This window comes from Pezoporus occidentalis, unplaced genomic scaffold (assembly GCF_034315485.1).
Source record: "Pezoporus occidentalis ecotype Australia unplaced genomic scaffold, CSIRO_AGI_Poc_V1 ctg56, whole genome shotgun sequence".
Lineage (NCBI taxonomy): Eukaryota > Metazoa > Chordata > Aves > Psittaciformes > Psittacidae > Pezoporus > Pezoporus occidentalis.
This window is the reverse complement of record NW_026915899.1, coordinates 969,999-994,420: the sequence shown is the minus strand read 5'-3', so window position 1 is coordinate 994,420 and position 24,422 is coordinate 969,999. Positions and strand designations below refer to the sequence as shown.

The 24,422-nt window shown below is 38.3% G+C and overlaps 1 protein-coding gene across 2 annotated transcripts in view; it reads left to right on the top strand.

Moving 5' to 3' along the window:
- Positions 1–24,422, top strand: part of COG5 (component of oligomeric golgi complex 5) — a 192,077-nt gene that overhangs the window by 69,627 nt on the left and 98,028 nt on the right. For both annotated transcript variants that reach the window (XM_062638283.1, XM_062638282.1), the window contains exon 7: positions 9,864–9,994. In XM_062638283.1, the coding sequence (XP_062494267.1) occupies positions 9,864–9,994 (131 nt within the window). The remainder of the gene's footprint in view (positions 1–9,863; positions 9,995–24,422) is intronic.

Sequence of the window (24,422 nt, the reverse complement as noted above, 5' to 3'; positions counted from 1 at the left end):
CAAAAAGCTCAAGAGGAGTATTGACTTGCAGAGGTATCATTGCTTTGTTGCCACAATAATTTTGATTTTGAAAGTCCACATATATCCAAAGAGCAGTTCCTTCCTTATCTGTGCAGCTTCTAAATTAAACTTCAGTGAATTTATTATGGAGAAGTGGGGTTCTTTTTCTGTTTATTTTTACTGAAGAACAACCTTAATTATCAGACTGAAATGTGGACTTTGTAAATGATAAAGATACTGGTTTTGGTTTTGTGATGTGTTAGGGTCTTGTAATATATAGGTATTGGTGTAAGGAGTTTTCTTTTGAATAGATATAGAATATTTAGGGTGGATTTGGTTTCAGCTCCATCCAAATGCTGCTGCTGAATGGCATGAATGTTACAGTTCTTTGGGAGTATCTTATCACAGATTATTTAGACAAAATGCAGTTTTAGTTACTAAAAATGTTTTGGGAGCTCTTGAGGAAGTTTCTCAAATTAGCTTGTTTTGAGGGAAGGCTTAAGAAGCTCAGGGTGATCTTTTAGAGTTCTAGATCTTAATGTTTCATGCTTTACCAATTTGAATTTTATTAAAACATAAACCGTGCATTCCTGTGAGTTAATACCCTCCATGGGTAAGGCGTACAGTACCCAAATACAGTGCACTCCCCAGATATCTAATTAGAATTTCCTATGATGTAGCTTCCATCTCTTGCTTCTTGTCCTGTCTTTGTGCACCTCTGAGAGAAGTCTGGCTCTGTCTTCTGCTGACCACCCGTTAAGCAGCAGATGACAGTAGTTACATCCTTTCTTAAACATCTTTTTTCTGTGTCAACAAACACAGTTCTCAGCCTCTCCTCATGTTCAGTCTTGGTGGTTCCCTGTTGGACTCACTCCAGTTTGTCAGTCATTCTGGGAGACAGTGAGTACAGTGGCCCTAAAAGTGCCAAATAATAATAATAATCATCACTTCCTTCAATCTACTGGCTACACGCTAGCTACACCCAGTCGGCTGCCTCTGCCACAAGGACATACTGCTGATTTATGTTGCTTTACACCACTGTGTCCTTTTCTACAAAGCTTCTTTCCAGCCAGTGAGCACCTGACCTGTTAGGATGCATAGGGTCATGGCACCCAAGGTGAACAGGGCTGAATTTGCTTTTGTTGAACTTCATGATGTTTCCATCTGTCTGTCAGAGTTGTGGAGGTTCTTCAGGATGGCAGCTCTGCCTTCCAGGGTACTGAGCACATCCTCAAATTGCTGTCACCCATGAACTCGCAGAGGGTTAATTTCGTGCCATCGCCCAGGTTCCTAACGCTGATATTAAACAGTACCAGCCTCAAGGCTGACCAGCACAAGCTAGATGTGGAGTCACTGCCCACTGCCCTTTGAGCCTGGCAGTCCAGGGAGTAGAGGAGATGGTGGGCAAAATAGAAAGTGGTAGGTTTGGCAGGTTGTGGTTATGCAAGGTTGTGAGTGTTCAGGGGTGAGGGGAGGGTTGAGTCGGGGGATCTAATGGTGCGTTGGTGGGGGAACCTTACAGGGATTCAGCAGCTCTTGCTTTAGGCTTAAGTGAATGTGGGAGTAGTGTGGTATAACTTGTGATTAGACCTAAGTAATGTTTGTCTTGGTGTGTTAAGCTATTTTCTGAATCATGGCATTTTCACAGTAATGTCTCCAAAATATGGTGCTCATTGTTAAGTCAGTGATGATGATAAAAATAGATACCAAACTCATTTCCATCAATTCTAGATCCCGCCTGACATCTGATTTCCAGCTCAGGGAGCAGCAGGAATTAACTCTTCCATCAAGACAATTTAAATGCAGCTTTAATATAACGTTAAAAATAACTAGTTGGTCTTCCTCAGTGCTCCTCCAGTATTGCTGTCAACTTTGGGTGTGTTTTTTTAGTTTTATGCATGCAGTCTGGAAAGAAATGGCAAGTCTCCTCTCTGAATAGGATTGGTCATAGATTACATTAAAGCCCTACTAAATATTTTTACACAAACCGTGTTCTTTACAAAAATCAGCAAAAATCATTTGGAGGAAGCAAAGATGATCCCAAGTGCAGGACAACAACTCATTCCTTCTTATTCCAACCTGCTTCTACACCTAAAAGCTTTCCCTTTGTTTGAACATGCTAGAAGAAATTCAATTATTTCATACCTATGTGATCTACCGAATTCCTAATTTTCTTCTGAAGCAAAGCTTTAATCAGGTAAGTTAATGCTTCATCATTGGAAATGTTCAAGGTCAGGTTGGACAGGGCTTTGATCAGCATGGTATCAGGACAGTTGTCCTTGTCCATGGTAGGGGTGTTGGACTAGATGATCTTTAAATGCCCCTTTGACCCAAACCATTCTGTAATGATACAATATAGATGACAGGTCTGTTTTGCAGTATGACATAATTGTCTGTGTTTAAATGAGTGATTCAGGTTTTCCTTTCTTTGAATCATGTGCTTTGCACTGGTTTGGTTTTGGTACTGTTGACCTCATTTCTCTAAAATGAAACCAGTCTTGGCATGTGATTGTTGATGAAAAACTGAGAAGTGTTTTGCTTTGTTTTATTTTTAATGTTTCCCTTCACTAGGGACAGCTGTCAGAAACTATACAGGGTTATCTAATACATTCTATTTCCTTTCCTGGACTTAAACAGCAAGGGTGTGTTAACGTGCTGTCTGAGAAAGCAAACAGAAATACAGCACCACTGGCCCCACTCGTTTCCGGCTCCAGCAGGGCAGTTTTGCCTCAGTTGATATTACCTTCAGCTAAAAAATGAAGCCTTATGTATTATGCATATGAATAGTTAATTTTTAAGATGGTAGAAATTGGTTAAATAAAGATCAGTTTTCACAGGAACTTAATTTCATTTTAGCGACAGAGAGAGATTTTAGTCTTGTTTCACTAAGGAAAGGAAATATTTGCAGGAATCCTGTCCTGTAGGAAAAGGAAGCAGAGAGCAGGAGTTTTGTAAGTAACTGGCATTTTAGAAATAAATTTTTCCTCCTCTTTAGTAGTGAATTCATAACACCTGCAGAAAAAATGAAAATTAATAATTTAAATATTAATAGATTTGTAAATACATAGATTACTAGTTTTATTTATATATAAAATATATAGCATATTGCATACAGTACATAATATAGAGCAGTGACATTCTTAGTTTGAATACTTTGCAAGGCAACTTAATCTGTGTGGTTTTCATAGGAATAAACATCTTTTTGTGAGGAGCTCATGTTGGATAACCTGGCTGTAAGGTATTGTTTCATAGTAACTGTAGAGGAATCCATTTCACTTGATTTAAAACCCTAATATAAGCCTTGCTTGAGCAAGTATTTTGGTGCCTGATACAGAGTGTGAGGCAGTCATTTCAGCCTGTGTGTGGAGAATTAGTCCAATTAGAACACGGGGAAAGGTTCTTTTTGGAGGCACCATCTTCCAGCTTGAAGACATACAAATGTGCCTGCTCTTGCCGTTCCCCACCTGCTCTATGCATCAGTTGCATGGAAGATACAAGTGCCTCCAAGAAATAGACTATTCTTTAAGTTAGGGTGTTGCCTATTCCACTTAGAGAATAAAGATGTAATATAAAACATTAGGTTGCTTTCACCAAAGAGTGAGCGTTGGGTCTTTGCTGAGATGTTGGGATCTCAGGCTCTGTTCTAAGACTGTTTTTAGTTTTGTATTACCTGCATTGATAAAACTAAACAGTTCAGGCCCAGCAGCATCCTGGGTTGTTGGTTCAGGTACAAGTGAGGCAAACAGAATCTCATCCTTGCTTTTCAGTAGCTAGGGCTATAACTGCCATTTCCATTAGGACCATGGAAGTTTCCATGCTGGATTAGATTTGTGGCCCATTTGAATTAGTAAATTCCTTTGAATTACTTTATAAGCATATGGGAAAAATTCAGATGGGTCCTCAGCAGTTCTAACAAATCAATACACTGTTTTTTTTGTGCTTGTATCTAGGCACTTCTGTAGGACCAAAGACTGAATGTTTAATAACCCTTTTAAAAACTGAAGCTGATTAGCATTACTGAGAATTCTCCCTCATTAAAGATTTTGTATGATTTTACAATATCTGTCCAGTCCCTTCTAATTTTGTGTGGCAGAAATAAGTATTGCAAATAGCAGTTTAGATTCAGTTTCATGAGCATCTTCTACCAAAGCACACAAGCTTCCACCAAGTAGGGGAAGTTGTATCCTGCCTGTGAGTTTCTGTTCTCTCCATATGCTCTTATGTGTCTGCATCCTGCACCAGTTGAGAGAATTCCTTTAGATGAAAGCTAACTCAAAAAACTCTCATGAGTGCTAAGACTTGGAGGTGGGGCTGCAGTGAAAGAGCAGGCTAGCAGGTTCAGGGCACAGAGGTGGAAATTAGAGAACGTTCTGTTCAGGGCAGCCTGCACTCAGATCAGCTCTAAGTACTAATAACATTGAAGTTTTACTCCATTTTGAAGTTCTTTATTTGTAATATGCCATTTCTAATGGACAGTTTCAACCAATTTGTTCTGATGCTTAAGTTAACCTTGAGAGACATTTTCTGTACGAATGCTGTGCTCTATGCACTGTAATGTTTGCACTGTAGCAGTCTTCAGTACTATTTAGTAATAAATCATGTTTTCATGTTTTGGTAGCCTCTCCTGTTCTGCGTACTTAAATCCTAGCAGAACTCTTGGGTCTCATTTCATACCTGTTGACTTTTTGGAATTTTAGTAGTTTCTTCCAGAATTCTAATCTTTCTTCATTATGAAAAAAGGATGGCCTTAAGGTACAGATATCAACAACATTTTCTGCAACTGAGACTGCAGAAGCAAGATAAAACAACTGATCCATGCAAAAGAAATAAGCCCCAAACAGGGAAATAAAAATCTATGATTTTATGATTGTGATTTTATTTAGAATTTCAGGAATGGCTTAATTTCCTTTATTTCCACTCCCCCATGTCTAATGAAAGACCTCTGAATGTGTCATCGGAATCTTGATAGTTATGTATTGAGGTCGTGGTGCTGATCTGAGGTGTTTGCTCCTAGGGAATCCACTTCAGCTCTTCTAATATCATTTTTCCCCCAGTTTATTAGCATTACTGAGGTTACGTCTCAGAGCATGGAAGGATTTCTCATTTGGCTCAAGTAGCCTCTTGAGTGATGCAGTCTAATCACATTGGTTTATTACTGGCTGTCCTGGTTTCCTCTTTGTTAGTGCACCTGACTGTCCTCGGTAGACTTCTGTTGATTCTCTAGTTCTAACAAAAGCTCACAAGCAACTCAGACTAAATGAAGAGCATAATACAGGTTTTTGTGGAGCTCATAGGGGTGCTAGCTTCATAGCTATCTTTTTTACAAAACATACTTTAATATAGTACTAAAAAGGTTTTTTTTCCCTGTCTTCATTGCGTACAGAGGTCAAAAAATGAGATTACATAATAGAAAGAGTCCATGTTGTTGAGTCACTTAGATTAAGAAAAGCTAACCTTGTTGCTCAAAGTATTGTTTTTCTGCCTCGTGCACTGTGTGCATATCGGATTTATTGCTGTCTGTTAAACTCTGCTTACATAACTAACTGGGTTTGAAAAATGCATTTTTAAGCATCTCGGCCAGTAGATTAGAGAAACTGTTTACATTTAGTAAATCAATAACATTTTGAATTGGAATGACAGAAATATTTTTCCTTGAAGAAATACAAAGAAGAAATACCCTTTGTTAGGCAGAGGTAGGTTATAAATGTCACTGATTCCTAGGGCTCAGTGTATTCTGACTTGACATACAGTATTTTTGTTCAAGAAGAGGATTCAGCCGGCAATCTGTGTTTTAAGTCCTTAAAAAGTCATTTCCAGCTGTGCTTTCCAAGCTTAATAAGGTGGAAGCAATACTAACACTTTATGGGAGAGTTGAGGATTTGCTTTTGTTTTTATGAACCTATGTAAAGAGTTAACAGTTACCTGAGGATGGGAGGTAGTGGAGTGGCTACAGGACTGTAGCTCCCTCCTCAGATTTTCTCTCTGGTTCCACTGAGCAGAAGTGGCTGGAGCAACGAGGCTGCATGCCATGCTGGTGTGAGGGCAATGCCTGTCCAACTGCATCTGGCCCTGGCATGAGATGTCATAAGATACTTAGGTTCTAATTCATTTAAAGCACAAGTCTTCTCAAGGTTACCAAAATATTAAATATGTGCTTTTTAAATCTGATAAGGTAGAATGGCAGTTATAAATGCTGTATTCACTAAATCTCTTACAGCTAACGTAGTATTAGTTTTACTCTAGGGCTTTAAGGTTAAAGCAGGAGAGCTGACAAATTTAAACTCGGCCCCAGTCTGCCGAGTCTGAGCTAACTGGAAGATAAGCCCTTGTGTGTGCTTGATTCCTAAGAAGACACAAGTACTTTACAACCCATGTCACCCTCACCTCTGATTGTGACCATAGTGTTATCGACTGACTGCATGGCAAGAAACAAAGTAAGGATTGCACAAGCACCTGAAGCTTAGTAACAAGCACCTTAGTTAGTAACTAGGAGTATCTTCATTGTATTTCACATGACGTGGTTTCTTTACTAACTAAAATTGTCAGGTTGGAATGTGTGAGTTCTTCTGCGCTGTTTTAAATAAACTGGATCCCAAAGGCACTGTGGTTCTGCCTATGATCTCGGCCCCCATTTGTCAACTGCCCTCCTGCTTGGCTTCATTGTGCTCTCTGTGATAGCAGCATCACTCTTGAGAATACTCAAGTGTAGAGTTTTCTAATATTGTCTGCTTAGACAATAAAAACAATCAAAAGGTGCGCACCCTGCCTGTGCTGCAGCTTCCGCTCTTGCATAAGAATGGAAGGACAGCACTTGCAGGTGTTTCTGCTGTAAACCTGCTGTCCTTACGAAAACTGCTTTTCTTCTGTAAGCAGTAAAGTATGATTGCTAGGCTTTCCTACTGGTTAGAACAGCAACTGGGAGCATGCATAGCAGGATATCTAACCACGGAACTTGCAGAAATACCCTCTGTTTTGAGGTCCTGCTGAAATGCATTGTCCTCAAGCAATTGTCCTAATTTTGTTAGGATTGCAGAAAATTTGAAACAAAGCTGCAGATTTTGGCAGTTCAGCAGGAGGTGGCTGCCAGTCTAAGGCACAGATGGAGGTATCTGGAGAAGCCAAAACAGCATGGTCTTTCTGTTCCTTTCTTAAAAACATCAGAAAGATTAGATTTTTAGCACTTGAAATGGCTGAATTTAGATTTTGAGATAAAATGCAGCAGGGAGAAACAGTGTCTTGTTTAGTTCTCTTCCACAGATTTTTTTGTGCATTTAGGAGATCAGAACCATATTTTAATTTCAGTTTGTTTAAGCAGCCTGGGGTTGCAGAATACGATTTTATGACATAAGTGAACTCCACAGCAGATCTTGTATTTGTGGGCTATATAAGTCTTTGGTGATATTTGCACCCTTTTTAATTTCATGTTGCCAAGAAATTTCTTCAGAGTTCACTATGGCAGTAGACTTCCCATGCGCTAAGCTCTTCACACTTTTTTTCCCTGTGCAGCTGAGAGGAAGGGGTCAGAAAACTAGTCTCTGCATTCAAGACACTTGTTCATTGAAATTAGTAATTGAAGTTAGTGGAGGTTTAATATTAGTCTTAATAGGTTCTGATGCAAGGCCACCTGCAGTTATTCAGCTTAGTCACAGCAAAAAGTTGCAGCGAAGTAATGGGTAAGTGTGGTTGCTGTAGCCCCTAGCAAAAGCAGCTTTGTAAGCATGCCTGGATACAGGGCTTCGTTAACAGCCTGTGCAGCATGAGGTGTGCTGTCGTGCTGCTCGGCTGTCCTTTGACTTCTCTGATCCATTTTTAAACAAATGCATACAGACAAAAGCATTTTCAGGCCTATTCTTAGTAGGCTAAAGCCTATTTTGACAGACTGTACTGTTGAGAGAGTTGATTTCCTTTATGACTTACTAAGCTTTGTGCAGTATTTCTCTAAACTTTTTGTTTCTGTTTCTGCATCTTCATTCTTTTTGGTGTTTTTCATCTGCAGGTATGGGGATGTTCTCTGCCTAGCTGTGAAGTGACTCACTTGGAATTTTGTGTTCAGTTGTGAACATGTGGTTGCTAAATTTAATCTGATGCTTAGATTAGTTTATTGTGAATAAACAAAAATAATTGGCTACTAAGGTGAAAACTTATGTGGCGAAGAATTAAAAGGTCAGTCAGCTTTGTTGGAATTTAGGTCTGTGTCTTAATAAACGTACTAGGAGGACATAAAAGGAAGATAACATTATTAAGAAGTCATAGTGGGTTGGTTGTAAATGGAAATAGTGCGATGTTGTTTTATGAAGAAGTATCTGACACTGGGTGAAATGCCTTGGCCATTGTTTTGTTGGGTTTATTGGTTCTTTCAAAGGAAGCAGTGGATGACCTGCTTGATTGAGCAAAATGCTGAGACCTGTGTAAAGGAGAATAGTCCTGCATATCTTGGAGATAAGCAGTAGCATAGTTTTCTAGGCTGCTTTTACATTTCTCTGCAGATCTAATCTAAGGTACCCAGACATGTTCATTTTATAAATTTAATCATCCAGTTCACACCTGATTTATGTTGTAATTTTAAGTGGAGAGGTGCATCTGTTTTTGGAGGAGCCTGAAGCAGTAGGTGTTCTCAGGTTGTGCTTTCCATATTCCAGAAACACGGATTTCAGAGCAGTGGCCGTAGTTGGCTTGATTTGCAAAAGTGTGCAATAGTTATGGATGTAATTGCATAATGTTTTAATGATTTGAGTTGTAGCCCAATATAAGCTTAAATCTTCATTAGCCTGAAGGAAACTGAATATACATTTGTTGCATCCCAAGTGAGTGTCACAAAGAAATTAAAGACATCTGGAAAGAGGCATCCATTCTCCAGTCCTTCTATCAAGAACAGGTCACCAGTTAGGTTAGGGCAGAAGTGCAAGATCAAGCAAAGAGCCAAGAGGAGGGAACATAGAGGTCAGGGACCTCAGGGAGCATGAAAATCTTTTTTTTTGAAACCCTTAGTTGTGTTTCATAACTAAAATTGTCCCACGTGAAAAGCCTAAATAGTCCAAAGAGCTGGCATTACAGTGTCACTCCTTTTAAAAGAAAGTTAATTTTTCTGGGAGAAGGGATGTCACAGATTGAAGCCTCCTTTGATAAAGGGAGATGAAGTGTTGGTTTTCTACATGTTGAAGTGTTCTCATTAATAAGCAGTTATTAGTGAAAGATGAAGTGATTTGTCCAGATCTGCATAGCCAGTGACAAAAGTTGAGTTTAAACAGATTTTCTTGTTGCAGTCACCAGTCCTGTCCACTAGTCTGTAGCTGTCCTACTGACTCTGGTTTCAACAATGATAATAAATATTGTGATGTTTCTGTGATTTTTTTTTTTTTAAGTTTTCTTTTCTTGCCTTTTTTCCATGTTTGATACCAGATGTTTAGAAGTGCAATTTAAATAGATGAAATGTAGTTTAAATCTATTCCTGTGTAATACATCTGGAATTTCAGATCTTGGAGCAAATTATGCTTATTCAAATATTTGGTTAGAGAAGTTTAATTACCTGGTTAATCCTCTGGGACAAGGAGATGACCTCTTGCGTCTTCCTGCCCTCTGACTGGTGTTCCTAGAACTCATGCTTTGCACTTCTTCAGCAATGTCTGGGTCTAAGAGAAGTGCGGTGGAGTAAATTCATTGTACCAAAAATCCAGGTTTTCTTGAGTAATAATGTTCTGATTTTCATTTTTTCTAGTATAATGCATTACTTTGATGTACTCTGTTGTCAACTGTTGTATGTAAAAATATCCCTTGGAACTAACTGTGAATTCTAAGTGTTTGAGTATGTTTAAGATGTTCCATTATCCTACATCATCCTTATCGGTGTTTTGTTGCTTTTATAGATTACCTTTCTCAAGGCATAGATCTCTCTGGAATAGAAGTAATTGAAAATGACTTGCTTTTTATTGCAAGAGCTCGGATTGAGGTGGAAAACCAGGCTAAAAGGTTGCTTGAGCAAGGTGTGGAGACTCAGGTAAAATACCCTTTCTTCTTTACTTCCTTTCAATAGTGAAGTGCAAAAATATCTTTGACCTTGTTTTCCTTTGTTTTGTACAGCATTGTCTAATGGAGATTAAATATGAAAGAAATCTTACGTGAGAAATTCTCACACATGAGACTATCCAAAGAAATTGTCAAAACCATCCTTCTACAATATTTGCAAGAATAAAAATTGTATTTTGGTTTTGGATCCTGCAAAATTTGCAGGATCTGACCCTGAAATTTGAGAGAAAGTAGGTGGTGATCTGAAGTCTTCAGCACTAAATTCTGTGATAAAAGCTTGATGAATGATAGGACACTGCATTATGCCCAGTATATTACATTGCCAGTATTGCCACACTTTATAGATACATCTGAAAAAATGCAGTTTCTTTGAACTGCATTTAGTTGCAGTTTCAGGTTGTGCAGTAGTATGTTGAAGCATTTTATAAGATTTCCTTTTAGAACTTTGAAGGGTGGTTTAAACTTTGATGTAAATATTCACTGTAGGGAATATGAAAATGAATATGCATAATTACATCCATCCATATTAAATGTAATTATCTACATTTTTAATAATCTGGCTATGTCTGTTATTTAACTATTTGTAGTATCATTAGTGCTGTCTTCTTGCCTTTTAAAAAATTCATGTTCTTTTGCCTATACTTTTTTGCATTCTTTAAAAAAATGTGTTTTAAATCCCTGTTACTACAGTGAGAGCAAAAATCTAGTACAAGTTCCTATCAAATTTTGGTTTTAAAGTAAAGAACAAAGAGGACTAGAGCAAGAGATTTTTATGCTGTTTGTTACCAGTGGTTAAGCTTACCTGTAAGTCAATACAGCAATTATTTGTACTGTTGATAGTTGACATGAAAATAGAACATAGGCAGAATGGAAAACTTCTTCATTAAATTAACTTGGTTAGATAATTGGGGATTAAAATTATCTGTGTCTCAAGCTTTTGTTTAGAAATTTCTTTTCAAGTAATTTTCTGCAATAAGAAGTCATGTGGTAAATACCTTTGATTATTTACTGATAGCAAAATGGTAGGAAAAAAATAGCATCCCGTTTTTTACTTAATTACTATTCAAATGTTGAAAGTCCTGGCTATTTGAGTATGTTATCAAGCTTGTTACAAGCTATGAAGCATATGCACTGTTAAATAAAGACTGAACAAAGATAGGGCCTAAGAAAAAGCAAATGTACATTTATTTTAAATGTGGCAGAAGTCTTCATCTGTGTGTACTTCTAGTTTTTCATGTCAGATTTGACCTTCTCAGATAATTTTCTCTTCATATTAAGTACTAAAATGGATCTGACAAAGAAACCCTGGGGAAATCAGTCCCACTACACTTGAAAAATAGGCAGATTTATTAGGTGTTTCAGGCTGTATCCAGGTAATCAAGAGATTATTAAAGTATATGCCTGTTGTGCTTTAGCCAGGGGCCTGTTTCCAGCAAATGGAAGATTGTTTGGAAGAACATTATCAGAAGTGGGGATGTTTTCATGAAGGGGTGTTGGGATATGCTTCACAGGTTTGTTGTTGGATATGCTTCGTGGATTTAATGTTGGAAAAATAGTGTGCTTCAGAAAATATGCAGGTATTGCCCAAGAAATCAAGAATTTGAAATATGACTATGAGATAGTGTGTCTTTGATTCTTAATATTGTAGCTCTGTGTTTTACATTTCCATTTACATGTACATTTATTTACATTTATACCTTCCAAACTCTGAGATTGCTCATAAGAGGACATGGGATTCCTCTGTGTTTTGTAACACAGAATTGCTCATATGGGCTGTTTTCCTGCTAGCTAATTTCCTCATATGGGCTGTTTTGTGGTAGCTAATTATGTACCTTTGTGATCAGTGTACCTGTATTTATACACGTAGTTCTTCAGTTCCTTAGTATTTATATTTGCAATTGCAGTTTTAGTTTTCACCTTAGTTTTGATCTGCTGTGTAAATAATACATGAGATCAGTTGTGTGCATAACAGTATTTCATCTAGCACTTTTCAGCAATGCCTTAAGAAGAATATTAGTCTTATGTCCCCATTTGAGAGTATTTCACTGTCCACCTCGAAGAGAAGCAGGAAATGGAAATATATAAAACCCCTAAAACTATAAAGTATCTCCTTTTAAGCAGAAGTCATTAGAAGTTGGTGAATGCTGCGTTTAGAATTCAGCTAGAAGTTACTCTGACAAAAAGAATAGAGCTAAGAATTTTAAACTGCCCCTTTCAACACTTTGATATATCACCTTTGTTTATATAAGAAACTGTTTTTGTTGTTTTGATTACTTATTTAATGATGTGTAAGTCTTTCTAGTAAGCCGTGCCTGGGTTCCCTCAAATAATGGCCAGTAGCACATGAAAGCAGATACTTAGAATCATAAAATTATATAATAGTTAGGGTTGGAAAGGACCTTAAGGACCATGGGCAGGGACACCTCACACTAAGCCATGTCACCCAAAGCTCTCCAACCTGGTCTTGAACACCGCCAGGGATGGAGCATTCACAGCTTCCTTGAGCAACCCATTCCAGTGCCTCACCACCCTTACAGTGAAGAACTTCTTCCTTATATCCAATCTAAACTTCCCCTGTTTAAGTTTGAACCCATTACACCCCATCCTATCACTACAATCCTTAATGAATAGTCCATCCCCAGCATCCTTATAGGGCCCCTTCAGATACTGGAAGGCTGCTATGAGGTCTCCACACAGCCTTCTCTTCTCCAGGCTGAACAACCCCTACTTTCTCAGCCTGTCTTCATATGGGAGGTACTCTAGTCCCCTGATCATCCTCGTGGCCCTCCTCTGGACTTGTTGCAACAGTTCCATGTCCATTTTATGTTGAGGACACCAGAACTGCACACAATACTCCAGGTGAGGTCTCACGAGAGCAGAGTAGAGGGGCAGGATCACCTCCTTCAACCTGCTGGTCACGCTCCTTTTGATGCAGCCCAGGATACAGTTGGCTTTCTGGGCTGCAAGCACACACTGAAGCCAGCTCATGTTCATTTTCTCATCAACCAGCACCCCCAAGTCCTTCTCCACAGGGCTGCTCTGAATCTCTTCTCTGCCCAACCTGTAGCTGTGCCTGGGATTGCTCCGACCCAGGTGTAGGACCTTGCACTTGGCATGGTTAAACTTCATGAGGTTGGCATCAGCCCACCTCACAAGCGTGTCAAGGTCCCTCTGGATGGCATTCCTTCCCTCCAGCGTTATCAACCGAGCCACACAGCTTGGTGTCATCAGCAAACTTGCTGAGAGCTCACTCAATCCCACTGTCCATGTTCAGCAACCAAGATGTTGAACAAGACCGGTCCCAACACCGATCCCTGAGGGACACCACTCGTTACTGGTCTCCAGCTGGACATTGAGCCATTGACCACAACTCTTTGCGTGCGGCCATCCAGCCAGTTCTTTATCCACCGAGTGGTCCACCCATCAAATTGATGTCTCTCCAATTTAGAGACAAGGATGTCGTGTGGGACAGTGTCGAACGCTTTGCACAAGTCCAGGTAGATGACATCAACTGCTCTACCCCTGTCCATCAGTTCTGTAGCCCCATCATAGAAGGCCGCCAGGTCAGGCAGGATTTCCCCTTAGTGAAGCCATGCTGGCTGTCACCAAGCACCTCGTTGTTTTTCATGTGCCTTAGCATGCGTTCCAGGAGAATGTGCTCCAAGATTTTGCCAGGCACAGAGGTGAGACTGACTGGTCTGTAGTTCCCTGGGTCATCCATTTTCCCCTTCTTGAAAATGGGGGTTATATTTCCCTTTTTCCAGTCATTGGGAACTTCACCTGACTGGCCCCCCTGCTGCACTTCCTTCTGGTTGGGATGCAACACTCCTGAGCTTGTAGCAGGTGATCCTTGAATATCAACTAAGAGTCTTGAGCCCCCCTGTGCTCTAGGGCTGTATGCCATTTAACCTTACTAAGCAGGTTCCTGAAGAGGTCAAAGTCTGCTCTCATGCAGTCCAGTGCAGTGAGCTTGCTGCCTGTTCTGAGGATCTCAAACTCAACCATCCGTCGCTGCAACCAAGGCTGCCCTGGAGCGTCACATTTCCAATGAGCCGTTCCCTGTTGGTGAGCAGGAGGTCAAGCACGGCACCTCTCCTTGTCAGCTCCTCTGTCACTTGCAGAAGGAAGTTGTCTTCCACACAATCGACGAACCTCCTGGGTTGCTTGTGCCCTGCCCATTGTGCACCTTCCCTTCACCAGACCAGTGCAGGCACTCTCTACACATTCTCTCTCTTTGCTCTTGTAGACAAAAGTAATACAACTAATAGCAAACCCGATCAAGCAGAGGTACCACTGGCTACTGGGATGTTCTTTATTGTCATGTATGGTTTTTTAGGCACTCCTGGTGTACATAGCACAAACTGATTCTCTTTCTTGAGCCACAAAACATTGTCAGGAAAATTGATTGATTCTGTGTAGTCCTGAAATCCTTGCTAGCTTTCCTTCAGTCTGTAAGTGGGTTAATGGCAGGTAGTGTAGAAAGCAAGAGAGGCTGCTTTAACAGAGATGCATCGAGAACTTTAATAAAGCCACCATTCTAAGATGAGAGACAGCAATGTTTTCTGCTTTAAAAAGAAAAAAAGAGCTATGTCTTCATTGTGCAACTTCCTGAAGCATCCCCAGCATTTCTTTTGCTCATAGGATGAACCCTAGCCTGAGAACTCTAGATTTTCTCTTGACTCCACTTCACCTCTTTATTCAACAGCAGTATATCTGCAGTATAAAGCAGATCTAAATAATAAGAAATTACTTGGAACAAGAAAAAAGTTTTAAGATTACCATAGGTCAATTCCAGATAGAACAGTTTTGAGAGAGACTGTTGTGGATGCTGTACAAAAAAAACCTCTGCAACTTAGCTCACACGTCAAGCCCTTTCTGCTATGCATTGTCATGCTTAGTATGGAACTTTGGGATACCCAAACTTAGTTTCATCAGGTAGTGGTAAGGTTGGTAGCGTTGGGAGCCAGGTTTTGTGTGTGCATAAAAAAGGTGCATATCCATCTCCTCCATCTTTACTCCTCCGAAGAGGTAGCCCTGTTCTGTGCTGGGTTCACTGCTTTAGCAACAGTTACGGGTCTCCTCTGCATAAGAAGAATGGATTTTTGCATGTATGTACTTATATGTGTTAAATGGGTTAGGAACCTGTGCTCTTAGTTTTGACTTTACTGTGACAGACTTCAGTAATTAGTTAGGATATAGGTGGTGAGGGCAATGGTATCATTAAAGATTGATTAAATTATAAAATATAAAATATCCGTTTAGGTCAAACAAGGCATGGTGTCGAGATGACAATATACCTCAGATTTCCTTGGGTTTGCACATTAAACACAGTTTAACCACAGATAGTAAAAGGTTTTCTTTGTCTCCTGGGGTGATCTATAGATGTCTCACTACTTTTTTTAAGGAAGGTTTTTGAGTAAATTATGTAATGTTCGTTGCCCAGTTTACCTTATTTAAGGTGTGGGCAAATTACTTTTCCTGCATAACATGGATCTGGAGAGAGTTAAATTCACTGGTAAGTCACTGAAATTGTTCTGCTGATCATGTAGTAAAATTTCCTGATCGTGTTAGAGAAAGCAAAAGCAGGTGTAAGTGTAATAACTACCCTTTGTTCAAAAGAATGTTAAATTGTGTCTGCAGGTTTTTTTAATACAGAGCTCTTTTTTTATTTATTTACTAATTATAGCCTCATAGAATAAAGAAGAGGAAAAAAAACCCAACCAACTAACAAAAATAAATCCTAAACTGTGTAAACAGTACAGTCTCAACAAAAAATGTCTCAATTTATTTCAGTGTAACATCTTTATACTGTTGACCCTTTGAGCATATTTAAGGGCATTTTGAATTTTCATATTACAACTCACAGAGTTAAATTTGTTTTGTGAATTGTTCTGGTTTGCATTCTTTTTCATAATGAACTTTTCCTCTAAGTTGTCATCTCTGGAACAAGTACAGTTTTTTCATATTAAAAAATTACTAACTACATGTATGTGCATAATTGTTCTTGACTAACACTTCTTAGTGCCTGAGAAAAGTGATGGGAGGATATGGTATCTGCATAATTAACTAGTTGTCTGGAGGTGATTACCCAGGAGTTGCCTTATTTATCTCAGTTCAGGGTTCTTTAAGCTGGGTGCTTGTGTAGTATATCTTTCAATATTATGGCAAAATTGGCAGAATTAATCTGAAATCTTTCATAGAATAGCATTTAATATCATGTTAAGGATCCCTAACAATAGGTCTTTGTTATCCCCAAGGGATTGAAGGGAAAATATGCACATAATTGACCATTTTTCCAATTATCAAGACATTGCATGATTCATTTCATTTTAGGACCCTCTGAGCTGAGTGCTTATGTAGTAAAACTTGCAGTGTTACAGCAAGTTTGGTGAAATTAGTCTTAAATCCTTGACAGGGAAATGTTTAATCTAATGTTAAGGATCTTAATAGTATCCTGTGGCAGCATTTTCTGGTTGTGCAAATGCACTTGGAGGTGTTTGAGATATCCACATATTAGAAATGGCTGGCATTGGGCTCTGTTTTTCACTTTTTTAAATGAAACTTGCAAAAAACGTGATAGTGTTCCATTCTTGAGTTACTTCTAATTATTACTGACAGAGTCATGGGTGGCTCTTGCCTTGCAGCGCTACTGTCTGGGCAAGGTACTCTAATCTTGAGTTTCTCATTTTCTGTCTTTCATAGTTCAGGAAGAATATATCTTTCACTGAAGCATAATTTTTTCTAGATGAGTTTATGGTGTTTTAACACTTTGATTTAAACCACAGTATGCCTGCTAGCTTTGTGTTATCTTCAGATTTGAATGTTTTATAGTAAAACGGGTTGTGTTCTATGAATGTGTTTTCTAAAGTTGTTGGCTCCATGGAGAATTGCTTGACTGCAGAAGGAAGTCTAATGTCATAGGAGAATGTCAATTTGTGTGCCTCGCAGTTGTGTAGTGGGCCTCTTACTGTTTCTATTTAGTTCATCTAGCTTGGGCTGTGTTATGTTGCCCACACTGATGTACTGTGCTAGTCAAAAGAATTTAACTTCTGGATGTTTAGGCCTGCATTTTGCGGCTTCTACATATTATTGTATTTTGTTATGCCCTTTAAATAATATGAGCTCTTGTGAACTTCAGGATGTCCATGGAGTCGATTGCTGTTATGTACATGGGCATAACTCAGTATGTACGCATAATTACAAAATTATCATTGTAATAGCAAATAAAGTAGGAAAACATGAGAAAAGAACCCCTCCAGTTCGGCACACAACCAGTCAGCTTTTTATCCACATACTGTTTGTTACTCTCATAAAAAGTCTGGAAAACCTAGACTTGAAATGCTACCCAGAGTATACAGTTACTTTTTTTTTAACTTAAAGAGTAGTCATTGCTTTTTTCTTTTTCTTCTTTTTCTTTTTTTTTTTTTTTTTGTTCTGACATTTATTTCTAGTTTGAAAGCCAGAATTTGGAATTTTAACCTCATCACTGTCAAAAATTTAACCAGTATAGTACACTTTAGGCAGCAAATGCTATGTTTCCTTATTATTCCACAATCTTGATTCCCAGGAGGAGATCATGATGGAAACTAGACTGAGACAGCTATTTCATAATGAAGTGATTGTCTACAATATAATATAGAAATGGAAGGCATTTTTGATTATTCAGTTTGAAGTCAATTACTTGAATCTAGCGTAAGAAGACTGAAGGATTATCCTCAAAAAAGGAAAATTTGAACCTGCTTGCTACTTTTGGCATAGGGTGAGGGTGGTAGCTATAGTTAACTCTAAATCATCTAGTTTTGCTTAGTGAAGACAAAGGATGAGATCCAAAGCTTTTCATTTAAATTCACAGTAGCCACCCATTTTACTGCTTTTTGTAATTCTAATGTAGATAGAGAAGACCTGTTTCAAATGTTATAGCTGTCATATTTGCGTTTGTTGCAAAAGATTTGAGTCTGTTTAATTAAAATCCTACTAGCTTATACTGCATCCTTTTTTCTTTTACAATAGCTCTGTATGCATATAGAGAATTTTTGATGTGTATATGTCTTTATAAGTTTTACTCTACCCTAACCTTTAAGTTTCTTTGTGACAGAAACATACTCATGTTGCATTATTCAGTTTTATTTTTCATCTTCAATATTATGGTTATGGTTTTCGTGATCTCGTTAACTTGCTAAATCAGATTCCTTCATCTGGCCATCTGGTGCATAGCATTACTGAAGGAGTTTTTGATAAATCTAAATTACTTCTTCCTTGAACTATTCTATTAAGATGTGGTATAGCAAAGTACTGTTCACCTAACAACCAAAAAATATCTTCCAAGTACATGTTACTTATATCGTACATCTGAATAGTAAATTTCACAGGGATTAACCAAACCTTATGAAGAAGTTTTTCCTTTACTATCCTGGCCTAAAAAAGAGGTCTTTTTATCTTAAAGTATCATCTAACAGAACTGAAGTGTTAACCATGCTTAAGTAATTCAGAATCGCCAAGCTAAACACTTAAGCATGAGTTTATACCTCTGAACTGTGGATTAAAATAAACCACAGATTTCTCTGCAACATAATCGTCTGATACTGATATAACCTAGAATATCCTTTCAGTTTCCATAGGAACAGATGATAGAATGTTTTGAATCTTGGAATAGCTAAAAACGCATGTCTGGCCTCAATATAGTTCACTTTTATTTTGCAGCTTTCAACCTCTCCATATAAGTGCTACAAGTGTGCATAAAAAAAGAAAGGTGGAATATTGGCATAACACATATTAAAATGTTTTTAGTAGCAGTAGTAACAACAATAATAAAAATAAAAGTATTTTGACATGTTTCTGTGCATAATTCTTCAGGTGTTAGCTCTGTGTTTTATTATAGAGGTGCAAAAAGTATTTCCAGATCTGTAGGAAAAGAGAAATCATTACTTATTTCTGTGTTAATGCCTCTTTAAACATTTTACAACAACATAAAAAATCTGTGTTGTTAGCCATCTCTAAATTTCATCTCCAGCTATTGCTTCATCTGACTGTGTTGCACAGTGTAGGTATATTTTCTCGTTGGAACCATTTGTACAACACAAGAAAACTTTATGTAGCCAGAAAGAAAAGACAACAAAACTTTAGTGGAATATGAAGTGTGTTATACGGGTGACTATGGCCAAAGGTGCTAATCTAGGAACAGGCAAAGAAACTTCCTTGCTGTAGCAGTACTTGTTGTATTAGATGTTTGACATCTCTTTCCTAACAGGTCATGTTGCTGATAAGATAAGCTTTGAGTGTAAAAACGTTAAGATTTAAAATATACCTCTGTTTGAGATGAATGGATATGTAACTTCAATAGTCATATAGTGGGAAAACATGGAGACCTTGTTAAAAAAACAGTAAGAATCTAAGTGCCTGTAACCTGAAGCATAATGAATACAGATAGAAATGATAGTGTGTGACTGACTGTTCAGTACTCGGGCTCTTTTTATCTGTTATAACTCCAGCATTTAAGATACTTGATCTTTAAAACATTTTATCTGTGGAAATCAGGATGGTGCTGAAAGCACAAAAGAAAAAAGGCAAAAACTAAAATGGAGCAAAACAAGGAAGAAGTAGCAAATTAACTTGCGATAGTGTCACTTTACAGTGAAACATGGTGTTAGTCTGTGGAGGTGCACTGTGCTAATGTAGTTCAAATAGTAACTTTTTCAAATATCTGTATTCCAAGATTATTTTCAGCTACCATTAATATAGAAGACTCATGAGAGCTGTATTTATTGAAACATATGGGCAAGTTTAATAGCAACATTTTGAAAATAGGAGTTTCAAATAAAAGTAATATCTAGGGCTTTCCTGCTCAGTATTAGAATATAATTTACTGTTGTAAAGGTGCAGAGGATGCTGTGTCACATGTTAGTTTCTGAATAGTGATTGTCTTTTATTAATGGTTCTGGTTTGCACTTTAGCAGCATCTTTTAGGAAATTCCTCACAAGCTGTGTAGTAGGTGGTTTAGGCAGGTATTGGCAAACTTCACAGGTGGGTGAATACAGGGAAGTTTTGAATGACAAGAAGTAAGCAGGAAGCTTCTTAACAAAATATTTGAATTTGAAAGTTTCTATGCTTTAAAATTAGGCAACACTGACCCCTTTTAACTGGCCCCATTTCATAAAATGCTTTTTCCTCTGCCATATGAAAATAACATTTTTTTAAATGCAGTGTCCTCACCTGCATTTGGCTTCGTATCCACTTCTGACAAACTCTGCAATATTCAGGGTCAGATTTGGAGTATTGCTCCAGAAAAGATTTGGTCCTTACAAAGTTGAAGGTTTATTATGAACTAGATACAGAAATTATGAAGTGTCTGTTAGTAAAACAAACAAAATGAATAAAATTATTTCCTCTTTGTGAGGAAGCAGTATTGGGAGATATTTTGTCACAATATATGAGGGACTATGATTCAGGTTACGGTTTCAATGTAACCTGCAAATCTAATTAGGCTCAGGTTAGAGAACATTTTTTTCCTGTCCTTTGGATTTATTTTTTTTCTCCTCAAATCACATGAAAGGAGAGAACTGAGAAATGAGACATTCACTGTTTCCCACATTTGAATTTCCTGACTACCTCCACTGGGGTGATGGCAATGACAGCAACTTCTATTGCAGTACCTAGGCGTGTATGTGTTCAGGATTAGAGCATAGTGCCAGTCCTATCTTTCTCCATCCTTCAGCAGGATACCGTTATACTTCCATTTCCATAGGCCTCAGAATGCCTTTAGAAGCATCCAGATCAAGAAGTCCCCTCACACTGTCCATCTTGCTGTCATACCTCTATTGATTTCCAAACTGTGACCCCAGCTGAACCCACCACCTGCCTTCTGAGAGCCCTGTATTTGTGTCTGGAATGCTCCTGTGGGTCACCCATGGCTCAGGTGAGCACAGCAGTACCAGGAACTGCCACCTCCTTTGCTGTTAGTGTCCTCTGCACCCTGCTGAAGGAGGTGTTGGCTCAGGGCTTTGGGTGGCTGGGCCAAGAGGGTGATGTTTCCTGTTGATCATCTCTTAGGGTTCTTGGCTGTTAATTGCATGTCTGCTGGACGTGTTCCACACAGTAGTTTTTGCCAGGCTGCAAAGTAGGTAGCCCCAGTGAGATGCTGTAAGTAGCAAATGAAGCGTGAAACAGTCTTCCCTTTTCCCTTGCTTTGGTGGCAGGTAGTACACTGTGGTGCAAGGAATTTGTAATTAGTTGATGTGCGGCATAGGCTAAAAAGCACTGACTTTAAGCAAATATTGAAAATAGCAGAAAGCAGAAGAAAATGTTTTGAAGAAAAACCTCTTTGGATAGACACATGCATATTTAATTGGTTTTCAATAATTCATGTAGTATTAATGTGATGTGTACAGTAATACAAGTGTTTAGTAATGGTTTTGGCTGAAATTCTAATACCTAATGGGGAATTGTTGGCTATTTTAATATCTTAAAATTCCTTGGCAAGAGGTAGAATTAACTTAAGTAAACAATAACATCACTACAGATATGTGCTGTACGTACTTAGAACTGAAAATAGTTTAATCTTTAAAGTCATTAAGCTTTTACTACCTGAAATCTGTGTCTGATTTTCCATAAATATTTTTGCTCCATGACCTCTTTCTTTGCCTTTCCCAGAGAATCCATCACTACCTAAACTGTCATTTTCTCTTGTACTGTTTTTCTTCTGACAAGGTGCTGCTTTATGTTTGCTAGTCTGAATTTTAAAGGAAACAAGACGCTGCAACAAATAGCGTAAAATGCAGCCAAAGACAACACAAAAGGGAGACATTGACTTTGCTGCTCAATTTTCTAGATTTCATAACAGTTTATACATTTCTGGTATTTTATTAAACTGATTAAATTAAATTTTTATCTTACCTTTCTTGAAACTTGAACCAGTTTTACAATGTGATAGAAGTTCTCACGTTTTCATTAAATGGACTTCATATAATTTTGGTAGCAACCCTTTTACGAGCTCTTTAACAAAGAGTGGTATTTCTTTATGTACAATGCAGTGAAGATTGTTTGTGCAATTACTTGAATAATCTGTAATTTAAATACTGAGGCAGGTCCAGCATTTCTGTTGAGTAAACACGTTGGAACTGCAGAAGAAAGGAAAGTGTAGTAATTTTTGAAGACATCTCATGGCAGAGATCCAAATGTGCAGATTTTTGCAGGTCCACCCGATTCATTTTCAGAGATGTAGTTTTTCCTGTAATATGCTGTACTTTCCAGGGTGAAAGACTTTAGTAACACAGCAGGGAGTGGTGAATTCCTCGGTGAATGCTGTTGGGAAAGCAAGACTACTTGGGAAGTACCCGCGCACACGTTTTAGAGCATCTCTACAGTGTAATACAGATATAGCACCAAAGACGGCCATGACTGTGTTTTGTTTAATCTAGCCAGAATTACTTTATGCCAAAATACACGACTTGTACTCTGGTTGCTGAACCATGCTGGATCGTGTACTACTGTTGCTGCCCCTGTTAGTCTTCAGGAATGTAAGCATGGAAGCGTGTGCCCACGCTGAAAGCTAGATGGGCAGTGCTTGTATTTTTATTCTGCTCTTTTTGATTGTACAGCATGCAGTCAAAAAAGGTGCAACAATGGCTGTTGGGTACTGGTTTGTATTCCTTCTCCAGAGCTCAGATGGTGCTTATTTTTGTGCAACTCTTCCCTTTCAGGAGTGGGGAAGAAGGGAAGCTGGGAGCTGAACTGCTCTCAGTCTTTCTTCCTCCCTTCTCCAGCACTGTATGTGAGCAAAGCTAAAATGTATATGCATTTGGGCAGGAATGTGTGCTGGAGTAGGAGGTACCAGCAAGGAGGGTGGGAGTGCACCATATGTTCTCCTGCACTGCAGGTTTTACTTTCCCTGGAGACTTACTCTGAAATCCTTTTGATTTCTGATCCCAAAAAAATGTAGTTGTCTTGCAGTACTTGGTCAGTATTGTAGAAGAATTGGCTGTCACTGATTAGTGTTGCTATCCTTGCAGTTACGGGGATGTAAGCATCAACTTTCTTGAAGAAAGCTTAAGTCGCCTGGTTCTTTGTTATTGATGTTAGATGAAGGATTTTCCTGAATTCCAATCTAGTTTAGTATTTATTTATTATTATTCTTGTCTTTTGGGGTACTGCATACTGAAAACAATATTCCTGAAACACATACATATCTCCCAGTAAAAATGTTTGGTATGACATTAATGTTACTCAGGTGCTCTCTGCTGCAGATTTTTTTTTACACCTAAGGGGATGTTAATGTATGAGGCCTTCTTCATTCTTTCTTCCTTCTTGACTCTTGTTTTATCCTCTTTTAAAATGCCAATTAGAAATCTGGGTTTCAAAGTCCTCTGCAAATAAATACAAGCAACCTTTCCACATACTGAAGACTTTTTCATTTGTTATGTTGCTATAAGCAATTCCTCTATACATCTGGAAAATTCACTCCCCTTTATTTAGCATGAGCACTTGGACCACACCTTAACCTACCTCATGATCAAGGATATTTTTATCCTTAATACCGAATAGTATGCTTCTTGGAGAACCTCCCACAGTGTTCTCATATAGGGTGCAGTGGGAAAGCATCACTGTGTCAAGTTTATGTTGCTTCAGTGCAGGGTATAAAGAAATAAATAAATGAGCTCATAATAAAATAAATGAGTTCATAGATGTCTACAGGGAGCTTGCGCTTATGTACTCTGACCTGTGTAGGGCTGGACACATACTTGAATTCATTAGATGGTGAACGCTGCAAAGAAGAATAACTATTGTGAGCTGCAAATTACATTCTAAAGCAGCGAATTTTATAACTAGTTAACTTTTATTGCGCTGACCAGTCTTGAATTTTAAAAGAAACTATAGCCATGTAAATAAGGTAATCTTCGCTCTCTGGTGGTTGACATAGCATATCTGCTGCGAAAATAAAGTGGATTGAAATAATGCTCTGGCCTGTGAACATCTGAAAGTTGATCTTATGCATATTATTTAAAATGCAGATCAGGTCTATATTTATACTTTATGTTCTCTACTGAGTTTGGAAATCTTGCAATTTTATAGAACATCTTTGGGATTTTCTTTTCAGAGAAGGTAACTTTTAGCATAGCTTTTACTTCTGTTCACAGGGCTTTTTTTTCCCCTAGTTCTGAAACAAGTGATAAGAACTTTTAAGCAACTATAGGTAGTTGGTTTTAACTAGAAATTAGACCTTAGGTTAGTTCTTGAGTCTAAAACTGAAGTCAAGGCACAATCTATGAGGTACTTCCAGTGTAGGGAGACAAACTTCAGTTTTGGATGGAGGTTGTACGTGGAGCAGGGAACTTAATCCTCCATCTTGGTAAATAACTGTAGCTACATATAATTTCTCCTGCACATTAAACTCTTCCTGTGAAGA